Source organism: Vespula pensylvanica, chromosome 2 (assembly GCF_014466175.1).
Source record: "Vespula pensylvanica isolate Volc-1 chromosome 2, ASM1446617v1, whole genome shotgun sequence".
Lineage (NCBI taxonomy): Eukaryota > Metazoa > Arthropoda > Insecta > Hymenoptera > Vespidae > Vespula > Vespula pensylvanica.
In genome coordinates this window covers 7744625-7767385 of record NC_057686.1, presented here as the reverse complement: position 1 = coordinate 7767385, position 22761 = coordinate 7744625, and the positions used below count along the sequence as shown (strand labels likewise).

At 33.9% G+C, this 22761-nt stretch overlaps 2 protein-coding genes and 1 non-coding gene across 3 annotated transcripts; 2 read left to right on the top strand and 1 right to left on the bottom strand.

Moving 5' to 3' along the window:
• Positions 1-83: 83 nt before the first annotated feature.
• Positions 84-22699, top strand: LOC122637439 (muscle-specific protein 20-like). The gene is made up of 5 exons (XM_043829542.1): positions 84-237; positions 6732-6813; positions 18065-18194; positions 22159-22279; positions 22373-22699. The coding sequence occupies exons 1-5, from the start codon at positions 214-216 to the stop codon at positions 22562-22564; spliced, it is 549 nt and encodes a 182-aa protein (XP_043685477.1). The 5' UTR covers positions 84-213; the 3' UTR covers positions 22565-22699.
• LOC122637440 (muscle-specific protein 20) lies at positions 1698-4862 on the bottom strand. The gene is made up of 4 exons (XM_043829543.1): positions 4719-4862; positions 2785-2984; positions 2583-2703; positions 1698-2482 (listed from the first exon to the last, which is right to left on the bottom strand). The coding sequence occupies exons 1-4, from the start codon at positions 4722-4724 to the stop codon at positions 2300-2302; spliced, it is 510 nt and encodes a 169-aa protein (XP_043685478.1). The 5' UTR covers positions 4725-4862; the 3' UTR covers positions 1698-2299.
• On the top strand, positions 6397-6537 carry LOC122627421. Its single transcript, XR_006326856.1, has one exon. It is a non-coding gene; the product is annotated as a U4 spliceosomal RNA (small nuclear RNA).
• Positions 22700-22761: the final 62 nt, after the last annotated feature.

The window sequence follows — 22761 nt, the reverse complement described above, 5'->3', positions numbered from 1 at the left end:
TACGTCGGTGGTGAGTAAGTGATCCATATATAGAAACGCTACCCACGTGCACTAATACGAACGTACACTTGTCACGAATATATACGCAGCACCGGTGCCGAGCCGCACACTTTTTGTGCTTACGCTTGAGCCGAGACTTGTAAGCTGTGCTTTCTCAACAAATTCCGTGTTCGAAGGAAATCACGAAGAATTTAACCAAGAATTGAGTTCATCATGCCTGGACGTCCGTTGTGGCAGGTAAGCGCCATTGGAATATGTTCCACGTGGCTCTTACGAGCCATTTTATTAAAACTGAACAAAATTCAGTATTTTTGTCGATCCGATTGGTCAATTTAAATAAATTCCACAAATTCAACATGCATGAAATATTAGGAACGTATAAATAAAAGAGAATTATAACGGAGGATACCATAATGTTCTTCTTTGTTATTTTCTTACGTGTGACATATCGATTGTTTTTCTAATCAGCTGTGATTTGACAGATGATTCGTGTGCAATAAAGCAACGAGTTGTACGCTATTTCACTGTACGATATCGTTCGAAAAATAATAATAATAATAATAATAATAATAATAATAATAATAATAATAATAATAATAGAAAATTATATGAATTTTGCAATAAAAAATTTGCAAGTAAAAATAGTTGTAATTTTGATTACGCTTCCATGACGCGTTTAGTTGAAAGCGCAAGTCATGGAAAATAATTTATTTTTGAATCGTTTGACTCAACAATATTTTCGTATGATTTTAACTTTTCATTAAGTGCCCATCGTCTAATTCTGGATACGTCTTCCATCGCATTTTGTTTTTAGTCTGATTGTGAGTCAGCCGGTTACGCATCGTACCGACACAGTTCGTCGTTTTCCTCTCGTCCTCTCCAGTATTTTTCTATACAAACTATAATAAATATCCAAGTTTAAAAAAAAAAAAACTTATTTCTCGATCAAATAGCATGTATCAGAAATTCGTCTTACCAGTCTCATTGTACTTGATAAAATTAAAAGTAGAAAAGGTAGAAATGTATTAGTACGTTCAAAGTGGTCTTAAGGTTAATCCCATGGATAAATTAATATAGGACCATGACCCGAGTCCAGTAATGGCTGACGCTGCTACGACTTCCAGAAATAACTCAAAGGCACTCGTGTGCCAAGCGAAACTTTGAATTAACTTTTACCACACCAGAAGATATTCGTTTTCGTCGAGTTTCTCGAAAAATCATGAAAATTGTGTCATTCCTCGTATTACGACTCTTGGAAAAGTTAACTTTTGCAAATAGAATCCGATCTATATCTCGTTTCTTCATCGAATACTAAAAATAATTATTCGAATATATAGGTAAATGTAATCTCGACCGTACATAAATATTTGTTTCAATGGTAAAACAAATTCATAAAGTTACATCTATTGTTTGTATCGTAATACGACACGTCGCATGAGTTTCTGACAATGAATAGTTTGATTTGTAGCCAACTTTTCGAAGACGGATGATAATATTTTCTTTCTTCACTTTTTTTTTACTCTGTCATTTTTTTTAACTCACTGTCATTTTTCGTTACATCGTTTTGAGAACTAATTTCTCAAAAGTTGCTAAAACACGATAGAGAGAGATAGATATATAAAAATATACATCTACTGTATCGTCGATCGGTTTCTTTATCGTAATTACAAAGATATAAAAAAAAATTGTAATAAATGTTTGTTACATAAGAAATTTATATTTTATATTATTATAAACCTTATGAAAAGAGGCGAAAGATAAACAGGATTGGGTGGGCATATGGATATTCTGCCATATTTACAGTACTAATTAATATCAAATAATTATCATTAATTATCAATCAATATCGAGCAAGTGTCGAATCTTCGAGCAATACGTTACAAGATCCTAACTCTTTCATCTATTCATCAAATTCAATCGTACCTACGTTCGTCCTACGAAACATCCAAAATATTAATAATGAAATATGAATAAAATATTCGAGAATTTATCCATATAATTATTTCTTCGCGCGTGTGTGTATGTGTGTAATATGTGTATGTACTTGTAACATGGATATCGTTACGTGTGTTTAGTTAGAGAATATGTAAAATACAGCAATTTAATCTTGCTCGTTGTCATGTAAATGTTTGATGTAAAATGTTTGGCTTATTGTCTACTACTAAATTTGTAAAATCGAATGTACGCGTTTGTCAAAAAATTTCGCCTCTGTCCCTTCATTGTCCTTTTCGTTGCCTTTTTGATTGATCGATTTATAGCGAGATATAACAATAAATAACTGTTCTGCTTTCACATAGATCTACATATGTCGAGTATTTCCAAATCCACCATGACCCGCTTGGCTCGCACCTTTGTTGAATCCCATTTGTAGATTGAGTTGACCTTCGCTAGCACGCAATTGTTCTTCCGTAAACATTCTCTTATTTTCATCCGCCATTTTTGGTCCTAAACGTGGTCCATTGAATTCCGGATGCTTTTGAGTCTGTTTTCAATGGCGAAAGAAAAAAGATAAATATCGTAAAGATCTATTACAATATAAAATGTCCGGAAAAATAAAAATTCGATATCGTTCGTGTACTTACGATCCTACCAAGCGCATAAAGACAGAGGGTCACTTGAGGAATATTGCGTCTCTCAAAGAGATCTGCCGTTTGGAAGATTTCTTCTTGCGGTACACCATATTCCTTTATCGCTGCTTGGAACCTAATCAAACGAAAAACATTATTATTATCTTTTACAATAAGAAATATTTCGAAATTGGAATACAGCAACGGGTTTATTTACCTTTGAACGTTTTCCATAAGCTGGAAATTTGTCCCTTTCGTTTGAATTTTTTTGACAGAGCCAGGTGCGAGTTTGTTGATCAGTTTGCAAAGGACAACGCCATCCTTGAGAATGTCTTCATAATTTCCTGGTGGGAGTTTCTCACCGAGTACATTTTCGATCCAAGTGAGAACTTCTGCCTCTTGTTCTTTGTTACGAGCCTGTGACAGATAGGAAGATGAATTATTTTCAAAAGGAAAAAACGGAATGGAAAAAAATGGAAACAAAAATAAAACACTGCTTTTCTTTCGATCGCCTGGAAGCTTCCTGTCTACTCCTCTTTTAAAAACGCTCAAAATTCATAAATAGAATTCGGCTTTCGGTCGGTGTTAAATTACTTTCGAGTGTAAACCAACGTCGAAAATAAAATACGATGGGCGTAGTTTCATGATCTTCTATTAATGCCAGTTATACGTTTCGCCCACCTGTTCGACTTCAACATTAAATAACGTACACCTATTCCTTGCAACTTTCTTTTCCTTTTTTTCTTTTTCGTTTCTTTTTGGAATACTTTCGAGGAAGATAAAATTGAAATTATGACGTATTGCTATCCTAAATGATATGGTTTCATAACTAGTTAATAACGCATTGATCAATTTACGACGTGTAGAACTTGACTGACGCAAGTAAAAGCCAAGCTGTTCTTACATCTGCCAACGGTAAATTAGTATTTATAGCATTAATTCGAAGATCAACACATACACACATATATATTTATATACAGATATATATATATGAACAAACAGTACATTGGTCCATCGCAGTATCCATGCTAAAGTTCGATCGTCAGAATTCTCGTTTTGCTCGACCGCACATGATTATTTTTGGAAACGTTCTTTTCCGCGAGTGGGGAGGAATGTTTTTACGAACGTATAACAAAGATTATACAATCTGCAATGCGATCAAAAGAAACGAATACACTCTCTCCCAGTTTGCTTGATTTATCGTTCGCGTCTGGAGCTTGTCGATGTTATCCGTCAAGTTCTACGAATATCGAATGCTTGTCGATATTTTTATCAAAGCGTTAGGTGATCAATATTCTTTTTTATTTATCTCTCTCTCTCTCTCTCTCTCTCTCTCTCTCTCTCTCTCTCTCTCTCTCTCTCTCTCTTTTCAGAAGCTTGTCATATTGAATTCTTGTCGATATTTTTATAAAAACGTTAAGCGATCCATATTCTTTTTTATTTCGATAAAACTCGTATATCAAAGAATGTTTTAAGTTTTATCGGTAATGTATCAAGGAAAAGAAAACGAAAGGAAGGAAGGAAGCAAGCAACGTGTTAAACTCCTCGAGACGCACTCAGATATTTTAAGATTCATTCTCGAAGATGTTAGCGTTCTTTCAAGCTCCCTTTTCTCTCTAACCGGAGATTTGTGTTGTAACGATTCACTAAATTTAAAGTCCGATTATAGTCGCTATCTCCAGCAAAGTTTGGCTTGCGATCAAGACGTTCGTCACCTGTACAAGGGTACATATACAATGTCGAGTTTAAGAACTGATGATGATAGTATTTTGGATTGGAAATTAAATTGCTGATGATATATTTTACACCGTTTATCTCTTTTTAAGAACGTACATTGTTGATGACAAGTTATTAACATCTTTAAGAATTATCTTATCTAAGTATGTATACTTAATGTCATCTCATAAATCACACAGATTTGGGACATGCGATTTGTTTTCAGCGATCATCAAAAATTTATTAGTGGAGTTCGTGATATTATATGCGAGAAGCAAGGATCGATGAATTCCTAAAAAATTAGTTTGTCACTTAACAAATAAATTGTTAATTTTTTGCAGCTTGATAACATTAGGTTACCATCTTTACGAGAACATTTATATATATATATATATATATATATATATATATATATATAAGCGCGAGGGAACATACCGGCATTTTTTTCTCGACTTCGTTGACCTCTCGAACAAATAACAAATTTTACGATATAGAATAACTTTTGAACGATGTTGCCGAGTAGACTAAGTCGGACCGCTGGCGTCTCGGTGCTATATGGCATCATCCCCTCCCCCTTGTCCATCCTACTGATCTTCAACGACGAGAATTTTTGGCTCAGTGCCCATTGGGTATTCCCACACCCCCACTTGTAACCAGATCTTGACACTATATTCTTATTTACAAAACTCATAAAAATTGTATTTTATATGTATTTAATTATGTGTTTCTAATATATGCAAAAAAGTCAACGAGACGAAAAAATCTAATCGCAAAATACGCGATCTTAAAAAGATTCGAAGATAATTACCATCGTACGAATCGCAAAATAGAGATTATTTTTTTTTATCTTATAAATTATTTCATTCGGAAGAAAGATTCTCTTTATTTAACGATCCGTTCGATACGAAAGTTGCAATAGATTTGAGATTTAGGTCATACGAGAGAACCGTGTGCTTATTTTCGTACGCTCTTCGTATAGATACAGTTTTTCATCTGGAACATAATTTGGCGGTTTAAAAATTCGAGAATGGCGAGAAAATTGTAATAAATCGTTCGACGTTTTTATATCTATGATTTTTTAATGTATTCTAAAAGCTCTTCCTTATATTTTATAACATAAAAATAAGAGAATGATACATTATTTTGATTATAATCGATATATATATATATATATATATATATATATATATATTTGCATATATTCAAATGTTATTTTTAAAATATAAGTCTTCAAAAAATGTTGTTAGAATAGCAAACGTGGAAAAGTTCGAACAAGTGGGAGTATTTTGCAATGAAAAAGAGAACGGTTAACTTTCGTGGATTGTCGCCAGTTGAAAACGCCGATAAGTCTAAGCGTCGTAATTTCTGGATTCTGGCCACTTCGAAGGGTGATGCCACCGCCGAGTTTAGATTTCATCAATCAGCGCGCTATTTCCAAGTTTATCGTAGCAAATCCCGTTTACGTAGTTGCACAGACACCTGGAACGATTGTGCTACTATTTCATCTAAACCTCTTTGAAACGTAATTCGAGTCTATTTTAACGATCACGTAATGTTTCTTTATACACCTGTCAAATTTATATTTCTATCATTAATCGCACGTAATTTTACTTTGCAATGAAAATCAATCTTTGCGAAATATCTCCATTATCACTAGTTCAAATTATAATTTTCAAATTCTCTTCGAATCTTTTCGTATAATATATGAGTCGTTCATTTGTCAAAGTGACTAACTCTTCAAAACAAAAACATTGATATACATTGTTTTTTAAATTATTTATTAATGAATTGTCATACAAAGTTTTGTCATTTAGGGAAGTTGAATATAATTATCAATGAAATTCATTTCAAATATAAAAAGTTACTTTATTATTTTATAATAACTATTATTATCATTATTTAAATTATTATTATTTTTTTAACATTAATCTCGATTAATCTATTCGACTCTCTTATTACTTGTATAACGATTAGAGAAAGTTCCGTGCTACCGTTGGTCGTGAAAATGATTTAGTTTTATTTCTCGCCGCAACGTGGCGTTGTCAAATAATATTTCTCGTAAGTACAAGTTCTATGCAACTGTATAATTCTCGGATAGGACTGCTTTCTCATCAGCTTTGCGCAGCGGCGATATCGTAACCAATGAGGTTTTGCCGAGGTGCGATTATTGCTAGTTGAAAACTTTTACCAATACCCCGCCATGACGATGTGAAATACCATCGGCTACGGCAATTTTTGTAAGTTTCTACGGAAACTGATAAAAAAATCGAAACATAAAAATTTGATCCTTCTAGATCACGAATTTTACTTTCACTTTGTAACTGGAAAGAAAAAAAATTATCTTGCAAAAGTTTTATTATAAATAAAAAGTCTCATCTGGGCTGATTATTAATTTATATATTTTTGTGGTACTATCTTTAAATATTTTTAATCATATGATTTTTTCAGGTTGCTGGTAAAAGAGAGGCTAGCCAAGAGGCAGAAGCTCAACAATGGATCGAGACGATCGTTGGAGAAAGATTTCCACCAGGTAAAACTTCTTATTTTTGTTATTTGTTTTTTAACTTAATTAACTAACTACTATATACATAAAATTGCAAAGTAAAGAAGTTTGCTGTAAGTTTCTCAAATATTATTGGTCCTTATTATTCATGATTCTTCAAGCGTAAGTAAAAGGCCATATCGATTTACTTGGCTTGTAGAGAGAGTATATCGGGAGGGTTTACACCCTCCACAGACTGAGCCTAACGCGAAGATATGTTGTCCTGTTATTTGGAGGCGACTTAGAACCGCAAATTCTTTTATAATTTATATTAAAAATCAACTTATATCGTTAAATAAAAAATTGAACAAGGAAAGGAGAGAATTAATGCAATTTTAACAACTTTTTCAACAAAATAATATAACAATCTAATGGAGGACATATTTATTTACGAATTAATTTAATTTTCTTCTATACTATATGACAACGTATAGTTTTGCAATAATATTTTATTAATAGGTAGGCTCACGTTTATGTAATTAAACTAAATTCTCGTGAACTAACTATCTGAGAACATGTAATCCTATTCCTTGGAGGTGGAAAGCTTCGAAAAAGCGTTTTGATGTGGTCACCCCCATTGTGTTTTCTCAGGCATTCAATGCATAAACGTACGAGGGTTGACGAGCTGCCAACTATTATCATATGATAGCCGGGTAGAAATTGTCGGGTATGTGACGTAGCAAAGGACAAGCTCGTTCGATAGGTTAGCATACTTCGATATAAGCTTGAAATTCCCTAGATAATTTCGATTATACACGATAACGTAAACGTAAAAAATATATAAACATTATTATTTCTCAGCAGTTAACTTGCGTGTATTTCCATAATCAACATTAACACGATATAAATATTGCTAATTCCAAAGAAATTCGCTTGAACCTTGAGAAAAGTCGTCTAGGGCCGATCGATACTTTAGGGGTAGTTCTACCAATCTTTATCTCATGTTACCCCGGCAGAACGCGCGCTTTGTTACGTCACTGCGAGCCACCCTATCGAGAAACGATGGTTGGGAATCAACCCCTATGGTTAACATGCTACCCTGTTGCAACAAACACGTCAGGCGTCGACGCAATTGCAAGCCAACGATTTTCCTTTGTGCTGAAAAGTGAGAGAAAGAGTTTTCTACCTTTCGTATCACCTAGCTAGCTGATGTTTGTTAGTTATCTTTAAAATTAATCGATTTACGATTATATCGTGAACTTTGCGTAATCCATTCGCTTGGTTTGATTTTATTAATGATCATAAAGAAATATTATCGATTTAATTTGTTATTCATGAATCTTGAAAAATAATTTTTCGTCGTCTTTCATAGCAATATGGAGATATTGTACTGATAAAACGTGGAAGCGCAATAAGCCTCCACCTTCGACTGTCATCCTGGTGGTACGGAAGTCTCAGTGGAGGTGGCCAAACGATGAAACCACCCCCACCGAGGATATTTAGTTTAATCCCCACTAGGAACCTTCCATGCCTACGACCGTCTAGCTAGGTGGGGTTTCTCTCCCATCCGATAGGAAAGCTCTCACGGCGAAGTACCAGCCTGATGCTCGTGGAACCAGTTTGCACCTGTCGAGAACGAGGAGAACCTTACCTGTCCTTTCTCCTCCTATAAATAGAGACGATCGATAACTCGAAGAGTTGAAGATCGTTCTACGTTGGTAACATTATCTCTTCAAATTTGCCAATATCGATCTAATAATTTTCATAGAATTCGAAAGAATGCTGTAATATTAATTCTTCATTGATGAATTTTACCGATGAATGAAAATACAAGAAGATCATTAGAAATGAGGGTAATATTTTTGACAAAGTTTATATTCGTTTTGTTTAACGATTGAAACACGATTCTATTCAATGGCGTACATACACTATCATCGAACGAGAACATCCAAAACTCATACGAGTCCATGCTGCTTCTGATGGCCTGGTGCCACGACTAGAATTTATCTTAGGCGCGTTTATCTAGGATGGATCTAGGTAGAGGAGACCCAGCTGCTGAGAGTAGAATCGATTTTACGCTTTTCAGCTTACCATATCTCGTACCTACGATCTTCCTCCGTTCTCGTCTGCTAGCCGGATAGTCCAAGCTTTTGATGTTATTGACTCGTTTAAAATTAAACTCTCGATCAACATGATACGATTTACATTTCTATGTATTTCGTCTCTCTTTCTCTCTCTTCCTCTCTTTCTCTTGACCTCTCTCTTTCTCTATTTAATTAACACTGAACGAGTCATTTATAATCAAATGCGAGTACCGGAACTCAAGAACACAGTAAACACGATTTAACATTGGGATTCTAACGTTTCCGGATGATAGCCTGATCATGGAAACTCGCCTGGTACGCTGGACGCGATCGTTTTCTCCTACCAACTACAAACACACCAACTATTTGGAATCCGGAACCCTCTGAAACGTTTCCTATCGAATTTAGTTTGAATTTTATAATGGATTGTTATTGTTATCGATACGTCTTTAGAGGGTTGAACCAATTTCAAATTTCAATGAGCGGACAGAAATTGCATACAAATTTGTTAAAGACCTGAAGCTGTTTGGTAGAAAAGCTAACAATATCTTTCGTTGAACCTGGAACGCAAACGGATTATTGATACGTCTTGGGGGAAAAGGGATCAAAAGTAAAACTATGACGAGTATCGATTTACCGTCATGGATTCATCATGTTACGTCGTAGGGACGCCAGTGTATCAGGACTGCATAGGAGGCCTCGGATAGTCTAGTTGGAAATTGCACATAGTGTCTCCGTTCATTTCTCCTCGAGTCTTTCGAATTCACCCTTCCATAGGTTTATCTCTCTCTCTCTCTCTCTCTCTCTCTCTCTCTCTCTATCTATTTATTCTCTACTTGTCTCTGGTATTGCGGAGACGGTTCGATCGACGCAAAAACAGTGGATACGATGGAAAGAGAGCTTTAAACAGACTGGAACGTCAGTCATCTGTCCGTCACGGCGGCGCAAGGCGTTTAGGTGGACCAGGGCATCAGCAGACGTTTGAGGGATTTATAGGGTGTCCCGCCAACGTTTTGACGTCGACGGATCGATTGTTAGCTATGTCCTATCAGAATTTCATCGTCACGCCTAGCCGAATCTACCGGAAAGGAGATTTTTGTCTTGGTCTTCTCGTACTATCAATGTGTTTCGTACTAGATGTCCACTCGACGCATGACGTCACAAAAGCTCGCAACTATTAGGGTAGCAAGGTAGAGTAGCGACTACATTTGTCAAGGTCGCTACCATCGGTCGCTTCTGATAAGCTATTCTCTCTGATCCGGTATAAAGTCGATCGACGAAAGTCGAACATCTGTGAAGACCGTGACTGCTGATGTCAGTAGTCCGTCAAGAGACCGTCAATGACGTCACTTGGAGGTGAGCCTACCAGGATTACAGCCCCGAAGCAAATTTACGAGCACGTTCAACAGGTAGTTGCTCTGCCCTATCGACGACCACGTGTTAACACGTGAGTTTAAGATTAGATGTATTCTTTCTTCCTGAATTTTCCGGTTCGAAGAAACTTGTTAAGATATTGCTAGTTTAAACAAAATTGTAAATAACAATCAGTGTGAATCGTTTCGATGAACTATCCGTGTCACGAAATATTTTATCGTGAAAATAATACAGGTTGAATTTCACTTTCCATCGTAGAGCTCCTTTCGCGATACCTGTTGCTGATGGTTGTAAATTCGAACCCAGGATGTTGTCCTGATGAAAACCGTGTTTTTGACGTCTTTATGACGCGTACCTGACATTTAATCAATACGGCGACCCTAGACGCAAGCGCCATGATAGCTTCTCTCAGTAAATTTCTTTCCACGACGTTCTTCGTATCTTAACGAATAAAATGATCTGATCGTATGGAGCGTATAAAAAGATTTAATCGTCCAGTTGCAAGAGAGATCAAAATGATATCAAAATCTATTAAAATTACTACAATGATAGAAACAAATTTTTTAAGAGAATAATGCTACATTATCCTCTTAATATAGAAATTAGCTACATAATTAATTTCCTTTTTATTTTTTTTTCTTTTTTCTTTTTTTTTATGAGAAACAAATTCGAACGTATTAAAAACGCTAAAAAGAGAATTAAATTTGTAAATTAAAGTATCGCGAAATATACAATTTTTTAAATGTAATCTTCTTAATCCTTTAATATATCCGTGAGGCTATTGCACAATCGAGATTAAGAATAATAGAGAGAAATCATTGGAGAACGTCGAAAGATGCAATTTAAATTAAAAACAGTTACGATGATATTAGATCGAATTTTTTTTAGAGAATTCTTTTCTGTCTCTCTCTCTCTTTCTCTCTCTCTCTCTCTCTCTCTCTCTCTCTCTCTCTCTCTCTCTCTTTTTGCTTCTCTTTCTTCCTCTCTTTCTCTCTTTATCGAATTCGTGTCAAAGTGGTCCAAACGTGACGACCGTGACGTGTCAACGTAACAGGATAGTATCCCTCGTAGAAATAATCCCGATTTACCGATACATATCGTATTGTTCACATTTTTTAGTTACTTTTTCTTTTGCCAACGTATACATTACGATATATATATATATACACATATACACATGTATATATATATATATACGGGGTAACACGAATCCTCACGAAGACGCACGGCATCTGAAAAATATCAGGCCAACATCAGTTCTATACTTCTTCTGGATGAAAAGAAAGACGTTTTGCTGAGAATTTTCAACTAAAGAATTGTAGAATGTGACTTTCCCAAAGAGAATATCGATTTTCTGTCACCTTCTCACTTTTACGACATCTCACAGTGTTTCAACAATACCAGGGAGGTATCAACGTATCACGATGCTTGTTTACTTCGTTCTTTCCTACCATGCGTATTTATTGCTGAGAGAGAAAGAGAGAGAGAAAGAGAGAGACAGAGACAGAGAGAGAGAGAGAGAGAGAGAGAGAGAGAGAGAGAGAGAGAGAGAGAGAGAGAGAGAGAGAGAGAGAGAGAGAGTAATAAAAAGAGAATCGTGAATGCTGATCGCCGGGTCTCAATGTTTTCTAGACATTGTGAGAAAGGGATACTCATTCCTTTGAATTATATCGTTCTATCTAAAGATATATCTATAGAATCTATAATATCTATAAATATATAAAAAATATTTTTTATCTTGATCAAACTTGCAATTTCTATATTATATTATAGTTTAAAATAACAACATAATGTTATAATACTAGATAATATTATTGTAGAAGACAAGTCAGATATGCATAACGATATCTGAATTATAATAATAGAAATATGTATTTAATATCTTCCGTACGGCTTTTGTTCGACGCATAAATAATGTTATCTATTTCTCGACTAAGAACAAGCGTGGCACGAGATAATTGCGAATATGTGTTTTATAATAAACTATTACCAACGGGTATAATTTGCTTCTAATATATAAAATAAGTTAGTATGGAGCTCGTTCTAAAAAAGTTACGAAGGAATGGAGATTACGTATTTTTAGATAGCTTAGTTGATTAAAACAATCGAAGCGATATGAGAAGATTTTTGAATTTTGTATATTTGAAAGTTCAATCAAAGAACATTATATTATTTGTAATTACTATATTATAAATTTTTATAATACATAAACATATAAACAAGTAAAAGATTAATTTATAAAAGTAAAGCTTGTAAATTTCGAAAAATGGAACTATATAGAAATCGAAGTTATATTGTTTACAATAATACCTTGTACTGTACCTTTTATCGTTTTTGGCACAAAACAATTTTGGCTGCAACATACCTTTTCAATAGATTTTTCCTCTTAATCTTGTCATTATTATATAAAGACAGGAAATGTCTTTCTGTGAGACGAAAAAGGCTTTCGGATTTAATAAAAATAGAAACACATTAATATCTCGTTACGTAAATTCACATCAGGTTACATATGATAACATGTGAGATTATAATTAGAATACATATTTGTATCATATTGCTTTCAGTAGAATAATCAGTTTTGCAACTGTTCCAAGATTTTCGTTTGTATGCAACCAATCACTTTATACCTTTACAATATGTTTGCTCAGCGTTCATCATTTTCTGCAGTATAGTAAAAGTACTTATGCTTATTAGGCACAACGCGTTATAAAATCTACTCGTTTTAAAAATGAGGCGTTAAAAATATAATTTAATAAGATGCTAATGAGAATTTAATAAAATAGTATTATACATACATATATATACATATATATACACACACACACACACATCTATTTTATAATATATATACGTATAATAATGTCAATTAACATCATTAACATTAATTAATGTAACTAATTAATATCATCGATGTTAATTGTGAATAATCAGAAATGTTCGACTTCAATTCCAATATAAATTCAATATAATGAACATATAACATCAACTCAAAGATAATGAGCATATTCATAAATACTGTCTAGTCGGATATTGATAACGCATGATCGGAAATAACAAAAAACTTTAATTCAATATAGTATGTTAAAAATTCAGAAAAGATCTCATATATTTGATTAAACAATTGTGTTTATTTAACTTTGATCAATATAATTATGAGAATAGCAATATCTGTAATAAAAATATCATTGTTAATGTTAATCTTAAGAAGCAATTATTTATATCATACAGTTCTCTTCCCGATATTCTATTTTCCTAGAGAACTTAAAAGAAAAAGCTATCAAATCAAAGGCACTACGTAATTTATATGAAAGGATATTAGAACATGAAAAAAGAAAAGTATACGCAATTCATATATTAGATAATAGAATCGAAAAACAGAATAAAATTCAAGAAAAGAAAAATTATATTTTACAATATTTAATTTCTTTATTATAAAATACACGCAGAGAATGATTATTATAATATAAAGATCAATAAATAAAAAATAGTTTGGTTCATTTAGTTCAATTTAATTTAATTTAGATTTGATTTAGTTTAGGATATAGATCATTGAATCTCATTTAATTAGAATATTAAGTTCGATCAACAATAACAAAATCAACAATTAATTATGTTCAACGTACAATACAGCACTGTTCTTCTCGCGACTCTTTTAATAACCTATGACTTTAATTATTTTATATTACAACACTATCTATACACACTATTATATACCGATCGCATCGACCACTCGACAATTACTAAAACTAATACGTATCTCATATACGTCATCACCAGTAGAGAAAAAGAAATAATTTAACGCTTATCTCAATTCTTAGAAAAATATACAGTCTGTTCCTAATCATACATACAAACGTACACGCACGCACGTACACAAAGTTTTGTTTACATCTTACAATATTGAAATGAAATCTTGAAGTTCTTCGAGTAAAATTAACTTTCTATACCATCATTATTTTCCTAATTTCTACTTAATCAAATGTAACATGATATGTTCTTCTGATATGTCATGTATATATGTACTCTTACTACTCGAACTATATTCCAGACATCCGTAGATCCGATCTATAATAGAAAATCAAATACGTACATATATATATATATATATTTTCAATTTTTAAAGCAATTTTTTAATGAAACTGTTTGCTATTGAATAATGAATAATGTTAATGTTAAATGTATATATAAAACTACTACTAGAATTATATATAAAACTAAAACCTTAAAAAATTTTATTCGAATACGATACATGATCTGTTTATAAAATCTCAGTTATTTTTATGAGATATTTTAATACTAAAATGATCAAATATGATGTAGAGCTTGTCTAATGTACATTAGAAAGGTTGGTAGGCTATAATCAGCCAAGAAGAAAAATATTCCCTAATATTCTATTCGCCTGGTAAACGACTTAAACACGTCTCGAAATTGCAATGAATTCTTCCACGCGTCGAGTACTAACGATGACCTCATGAGTGCCTGGCACGTGAGGAGATTGGGGGGAGTCCCCAGGGATAGGCACATATTCTGAGAAAGTAGAAGAAACGAGATAAGAAAGAAGTATGTAAAAACGATAAACGAAGGAGAGAGAAGAGAGGAGAATGAGAAAAAGAGAAAAAGGGAGAAAGAGAAAGAGAAAGAGAAAAAGAGAGAGAGAAAATATACTTTAAGCGTAATACAACCCTGGTACCAATCCAACGTTTTACACTCCAAGGCAAAACCGTTTTCTCTATCTCATTTTTTTTTTTTTTTTTTTTTATCACGATAGCTTGATTTTAATTATGAATGACTTGATAATAATTGAAACATATATGTATATATATATGTGTGTGTGTGTGTGTATACTATGTATGTTGTATACGACTCATCAGGACTATCACTTTCTACTATACGAAGGAAGATATACGTGAATTAGTTATCAAAATTGTCAAGAAATACTTGAACGTGATACTTTATTCTCAAAGAATAAGAAAAGAAGTAAAAATCGAAAAGTATTCGAAGACTATCGGCTGTCGATCGCTCGTCAATCCAGAACTCAGGCTTGCGACCAGTTTCATACTAGGCGAGCAGATTTTAGGGTAGGCATTTTATCCGGACCACTCCAAGGCAGAACCACGTGACGCATCGTCCTTGCAGGATCAGGATGGTAATTCATCGAAAAGCTGGCACGCGTGTTACTCCGTCCGAAACGTTATCGTTGCTTGGAATCGACCAGTGGTCGAAGTGTTGCTTTCATTTTTCTCATTCGTTCTATCTTTCTCTCTTTCTCTTTCCCTTCCTCTCTCTCTCTCTCTCTCTCTCTCTCTTTCTCTCTCTCTTACTTTTCCTTTATTAATCTTGTAAACGGAACAAAATGTCGTCTTTCGTTCCGTAGTTTCGATTAAAAGGACGAATGGTTTTAAAAGGAGTTTCTAACTCTTATTTCTTGTGATGAGAATGCATAGTAAAAGCGAAGAGATACTCGAGGCCAAGTATGTTTTCTTAGTAACTCCGCAACTTTCATATTCATAGACGCTGCATATATTTCCATCCCCATTATGCAGCAACGGTATGCAGGGCGGAGCGAGTAGTAGACACGTACGATGCGTTTCTATACGCGCCTGATTCCTCAGAATCGTCTATCCTACGGCCATCCTGACCTTGCGTAAAGATGGAACCTTGTCTTCTTTCTTTCTCTCTAATTTCTCTGTTTCATCGATACATAAACGGATGTAAATCTAGATGGAACGTTAGATATGAAGAAAGAAAAAGGTTATTCTATAAACTATTCTTTTATGGTCAATCGTTCACTTACAACGTACATGTTTAAATTTCAAGATTCTATTCTATGTATTCTTATTTGTTTCGTAGCTTATAATTATCTGAATTTAATCATTTATATCGGTATATGTGGGTGTGTAAGATTATTTCAAGAAAGAAAATAATTTCTTTTTTTAAGAAACGTTAAATGAAATTTTTTAGATGTTTTATTGAAAAAGTAGTAATTGTTAGACACGTTTATTAACTTTTTTAATTACAATCAAACCTAAATGCCTGAAATATATCTCGGTATTTTATTACCATTATAAGTTTTTCTGTGTCAGGAATATTTATCAAAGAAATTTTCTCCTGGAAACATTACGTGTATAGCTTTGTTTAAAAAAGTTTCATTTTTGAGGATGACTAATTCCCATTCCCCACTACTAACTTACTTAATAATATAAGTATCTATTTTATAAAATTGATTTTATTTAAATAAAATTCATTAACTTTTTTGTTCTAAAACGTTTATTAATCTTGTTAATAATCTTACAATCAAACTTAGCATCTGAAATACAGTTCAATACTTTACTATCATTATACATTTTTCTTATCTTTTACGAATATATTACAATTTCGGAAAAGTTAAATGTAAGAAAATAATAAAAGAAGTCATTAAGCGTCATTGATGCATTTTCTCTGTTACGTCCGAATGGAAGATGGGAAAAGAATGAGAAAGAAAGAAAGAAAAAAGAAAGAAAGAGAGAGAGAGAGAGAGAGAGAGAGAGAGAGAAACAGAGAAAGAGAGAATATACTGGTCTGTCTCCTCCCATTATCGATAGATTGCGCGAGCGTCGTGCGACGACAGGTGGCGTGGCTGTCGTCGATAGGTTCGATACGTCAATGGCGGCGTAGAGTGGAGGGAATCGAAGGAAAAAAGAAGACGAAAGAAAGAGGGAGATAAAAAGGGGGAGAGAACGACGAAGAAGAAAAAAAACAAAAAAAAATATACATACATGCATACATGCATACGAGCAATATATAGAAAAGAACTCCTGAGGGTAGCTAAATCCCTGGCAGTTCGAGATGCGGCGCATCTTTCGAATGGCGACTAAAATGCCTTTCTTGATAGCCTGTCTTCTTCGTAAGAGAGAGAAGAAGAAGGTATTTCACGAAGACGATACGAAGAGAAGAAGAAGAAGAAGAAGAAGACGAAGAAGACGAAGAAGAGGAGGAGGTGGTAGAGGAGCAGGAGGAGGAGGAGGAGGAGGAGAAATGAGAGAACGATGGCGACTCTGAAACGTTCTCTACTCTCGATAGAGTTAAAAGTACACGAATAAAGAAAAAAAGAAAAAAAAAAAATGAAACGAACGAATGGAGGGAAGATCAGCTTTGATGGAAGACGGAGGCGGCGATTCTCGCGATCCTTCGACGAGCCAGCAAAAAATGCCATGCCCCCTTGGCTCACCTCTTGGCATAATGGGACACCATGAAAGAGCGCTGGTCGTACTTTCCTTCCTTTCGTTTCTTCCTCACTCGTTTTATTTTATTATTACGTTCGTCCCACACGTAGCATAGACGAGAAAGAGAATTAAAAAAAGATGAAAAAGAAATGTATGGTGTGTGTATATGTGTGGGTGGGTGTACGTGTATATGTGTGTGCAAGAGATGCTCCTCCCTCATTGAACCTCTTCACTCGTTCGATGCTAGCTAGAATGCAATAACCAAGTATTATGGACGCGACTGCGCGCTTCATTTTCAAGAAGAGCCTTCGTTCTACGTTTTCGGAAGGGCGGGAACGACTTATTCTGTGTTCCTGGTGCAAACTCACTCCTTCGCATTCTTTTCCTTGTCGAAATCGCTTTCTCTCTTTCTCTCGTCTCTCTCTCTTTCTGTATATATCTCTCTTTAGTTCTCTCTCTCTCTCTCTGTGTTTTCTTCTATTTGATATCCTCTTTGTCCCTTTCAGTCAATCATGAGGTCGACTTTATATTTCGTATTGTATGGGATTATTATTAAATTAAGAAATATTGTATATACAATCTGTTAATTTTTATCAAATTTCAATAAGAAAAGAATGAAATGGAACGTTTTCTGTTTAGGAGTCAGCTACGAGGATGCTTTAAGAGACGGTGTATTATTATGTAAACTCATGAACAAATTGCAGCCTGGAATCATCACGAAGATTAATACATCCGGTGGTGATTATAAAATGATGGATAATCTTAATCAGTAAGTATTCTAAAAAAAAAAAAAACATTTATTTATCTTGGAATTCAGCATGTACGATATGTATGTTACGTGTGATGGCACGTGTAACTTGTTAGATAACCTCACTTTCGTTTTATCGTCGAATGAACTTTGCTCTTGTTCGTTCATGCTTTCCCCGTCGTCATTCGACTTTACGCAATCGACAGTGTTTTGCGTTTCGACCGTACGGCATATCGACGAGACTGGTCCGATTAACGAGAATTATGTCGGTATCGAATCAAACGGTTTGCGATTGTTCTTCTCGAATCGTTCTCTCACTTCTTCGAGAAGAAGAACTCGAAAAGTCGATGATGTCGATGGCATACTCGCGCGCGAATATTCTCGAGGTTCGTTTCTATCTCGATCTTCTGTATTCCTGATAAATAACTACCGAAGATGTCCGAGGTCGGGATCGTCGTTGCTTTCTATCCTTCGATATATCCGACCGAATCGATTCGAGTATTACGTGGAAATCGAGAACCGAGCCAAAGTCGAGACTCTCGACTGTCCGCCATTAATGGACGTTCTCGATACACCTCGATGCATTTTGATGCGTAAACTTTTCGAGGCGCCAAGAATAAAAATAGTCATCAAAATTGGACGCGATATTAACACCTAAGTATCAATAATTTTTTTTCTTAATTAAGATCAACGCGATATTATTTGGCACCTCGTTTCTAAGTATAATAAAATATCGAATATATGTGTGTATATATATATATATATATAAATTGATTATTAGAAGAAATTATTTCTGTATAATTTTTATAAATCTTTGTTTACTTTTTTTTATGATAAATGTATATTATTTGAATTAATCATATATTTTATTATAACTGAAATTATTTTTACTGGCATCAATGCGACTTGTATCGTTATACTAAGACAAAAGTATTAAAATATGGAATATATAAGAACTGATTATTAGAAGAAATTATTTTTATGTAATTGTTCTTTTTTTTTTTCCTTGTTATATACAATAAATGTATATTCTTTGAATTATAGCTCTTACTATTATTCGCATTGAAAAATATTTATATTCAAGTATACAGATATCTGGATATTTATTTAATAAACCAATATCAGGAAACCAGATGTTCTATGATATAGAGCTATTATTATCTCTACGATTTTAGTAATTAAAATTCATTTACTAAATTATTCATTTATAACAAGCATCTGGTAATAGAAGATTATAATACAATAATAAAATTTTTTTTAAATAATTGCATCAAATTTTTTTCTCAAGATTTCAATTGCAAACGAATTTTGAGATACTTAAAATTAATTTTCTTTAATTAGTTTCACTCTTGGATCTTCATTGCAAGGATCTTGTTTTTATGCCAGAAAAGTTACCTAAATAAAAAATTAGAGAAACGATAACAATGATATTTTACTTACGTGATACGGTAAACGATGATATATCCTAGAATTAAAAAAATGTAAAAGAAATTAATTTAGATTTCATATTCATAACAAATAATATCAAAACATTTAGTTACTGAATCTGAAATGTAGTATTTAATGGAATCGCAAATTTGACAATAATCTGGATAATATAAATTGATGGAAATTAATAGAAATTAAATGTTTCAAAAATGTTTATCTTAACAAGAAGATATATATCTATATATAATATATGCACTTGCATCATCGGCAAGTGCAGAGAAGGTCTTCTCTACAGCGGATAATATTATAACTGGCCAAAGATCATCTCTTTCGGAAAATATAAATAAACATGTTTTCTTATAGCAAGATAGGAAGTTATTATCTTAGTGTATGCATATATCTCTAATTTATAAAGATTAAAAAGATCAAATCAACTGATATTTCATTCCTAAGATATACTAATATATCGCATATATACGAGCTGATTATTAAAATAAATAATTTCTATAAAATCTTTATAATATTTTTCGTCTAACAAATATATATCATTTAAACTAATCACATATTTTAATATAAATAAAATTACTTGAATTTTCTAATAACGTTGCAATGATCCTATCATCCGTCATTTAAAAAAAATATATTTCACTTAACTGAAAACTTTAACATTCCACTTAAAGAATAGACCCACATTTCTAATCTTCGGAATATATATTGCATGGAATGCCTACAGTGATTGCTACCATCCTGATGAACTATTCGAACGTGAAGAGGTAACACGATGATATCTAGAAGAGTACCACTCGAACGTATAATGATTTTGTCGAGTCATCGATTAGAATTTTAGTCTAAACTAAACTTTTTCGAAATTCACAGTCGTTGAAATCTCTTTAAAGAGAGAAAAGATTTCTTTCTTTTGTGACAAAAAAGAGGAAAGGAAAGAGAAAAACAAAAAAGGGAGAAGAAAAGAAACATTTGGAAATTGATCAAAGTTAATTCGAAGTCTAGTTAGGCGCGAAGAGTCACCAAGCGTGTCTCCGTCGCGCGGTCCTTGCGCGTTCGCGAGTCAGCGCGCGCAACGCCGTTCTTATTCGTCATTCAGCGCGTTTTCGTCGCCGAGAGAGCGCTTTTGCGAAGTAGTGGGGCGAACGATGCGCAGCGCGGCCACTCCGCGTTACTCCCTTTTTACGCGGCTAACATGTAATCCACGAAAGTTTCATACGCTCGAAAACTCAACTAATCGCGCTCTTCTCGAAATATACTTGGCTCCGTATTTTTCTGATATCCTGGCATACCGAGGGCTTCCGAACACTGGCCTGCCTCACGTTTCTCGTGTTCTTCGTTCCTTCTATGGTAATGTTGAAACGAAACGAAACGAAACGAAACGAAACGAACGGATATATATATATATATATATAAATCGAAATGTCTCCGTCAGATTGAATTTATTTATTTATTTATTTTGTATTATTATTTAATAATGATATTATACTTGTTGTATATTGGAATCGTATATTGTACGAAATTGTATTAAAGATTTTAGAATTTTAATAATAATGTATTTATATTCGTAAGAACATTATTAGATGGATTATTAGTAGAGTGCTAATATCTACGTATAAAAATTGTAACTAAGCAAATGTTTGATATTCTTCGTAATTTAATTTTTCGTTTCGAGTCTAAACTAAATTATATAACATGAAACTTATGATATAACGTATTACTAATATAATATTAATTTTGGGATATGAAATAACAATTAATTTTGTCTCGAACGATGATTTGAAAATTATATTACGTTATAAAAATGTAATTGTTTGAACCGAATAATTTTACGATCGATCGTTTATCAACTATTCATATTTTAAGAAAAATTTTATGCAAAAAATTTATGTTTGTCAGATCTCGTGTGAAGAATCGCGTCCTTTCTGTCTTTCGGTGCTCATACGCGACTGTCGCGCGGCATCATAGGAATGTATGTTCGTAAGAGCTAATAAAGTTCGTTTTAGCGTTTCAACGAATTCGCGCTCCGATAGAACGGCCAATGAAAAAGCTCTTTGATTTCTGCTTGCCTGTTTGAGGAGTACGCGTGGCGCGCCGTTCTTGCGGCACGAAAAGACGCAAGGATGTTCGCTTTTCGTTTCCACTTAAGCGTCCTCGTCCTCGTACGTTCCACGACGACGACGACGACGACGACGACGAGGACGATATTCCTCTTTGACAGAAATCGATGTAACATGCGTCTCGACGATGTCTTCTTGTCGCTCAGAGACAATAGAAACGCGTCACCGACTTGAAGCATCGTACAGGCTAACATCCATAGAAAGGAGCTTGCTCACCGAACTCGTGTCGCCTTTCTCTTTGAATTTCGCGCTTTCGAGCTTTCTTTTACCTATCATTCTTCGTCTCTAACCTCACTTAACCTCACTTTTCCGTTCTATTTTTCTCTTTACAAAAACGAATTCTTAACCATATTGTCTTGAAATCGTTATAGTTTTCTTTCGTTCGTGTTGTCATCGGTTCTTCTTTTAATTACATTGAAAAATATTGTTTTTAGGTTTCAGAAAGCCTGCACGAAATATGGCGTCCCTGACGTGGATCTCTTCCAAGCAGTCGATCTTATGGAACGGAAAAATATCGCTCAAGTTACGAATACCATCTTCGCTATCGGACGCACTGTAATTTGATTTAAATGACAAATTATTGCTTTTTGTATTTATCGGATATATCGTTTGTTATAATATTTGTAATTTCATTGATGCGATTCACAGACTTATAAGCATCCCGAATGGCGTGGACCTTGGCTAGGACCGAAACCAGCGGAAGAGAACAAACGATCGTTCACGGAAGAACAGTTAAGAGCCGGTGAGACACTTATTGGTTTACAGGCAGGTACCAATAAAGGTGCAACTCAAGCTGGTCAAAACTTCGGTGCTACGAGAAAAATTCTTCTTGGAAAATAACTCGTCTTTCTTAACGTGTGTCAATATCAACGAATAATCAATGAAAAAAGTAGCGATATTAAGATAGTTTCTATTTACATACAAGTCGAAGAAAATGTTGTGATTAAAAATAAATGTATTTTGTAACCTTGAAAATGTCTAAATCGAAGATTTTGTCTTACCGACAAGATGGCGACCAGCCGAGTATTGATATGGTG

What these genes read in the sequence shown, in the direction of transcription:
- LOC122637439 (XM_043829542.1), top strand. Translation starts at nt 214, where the DNA reads ATGCCTGGACGTCCGTTGTGGCAG. An exon ending in ATGATGGATAATCTTAATCA is followed by an intron (nt 18,195 to 22,158) that starts GTAAGTATTCTA and finishes TATTGTTTTTAG; the next exon opens with GTTTCAGAAAGCCTGCACGA. An exon ending in TCTTCGCTATCGGACGCACT is followed by an intron (nt 22,280 to 22,372) that starts GTAATTTGATTT and finishes TGCGATTCACAG; the next exon opens with ACTTATAAGCATCCCGAATG.
- LOC122637440 (XM_043829543.1), bottom strand. An exon ending in CTTATGGAAAACGTTCAAAG is followed by an intron (nt 2,704 to 2,784) that starts GTAAATAAACCC and finishes TCGTTTGATTAG; the next exon opens with GTTCCAAGCAGCGATAAAGG. An exon ending in TTTATGCGCTTGGTAGGATC is followed by an intron (nt 2,483 to 2,582) that starts GTAAGTACACGA and finishes CATTGAAAACAG; the next exon opens with ACTCAAAAGCATCCGGAATT.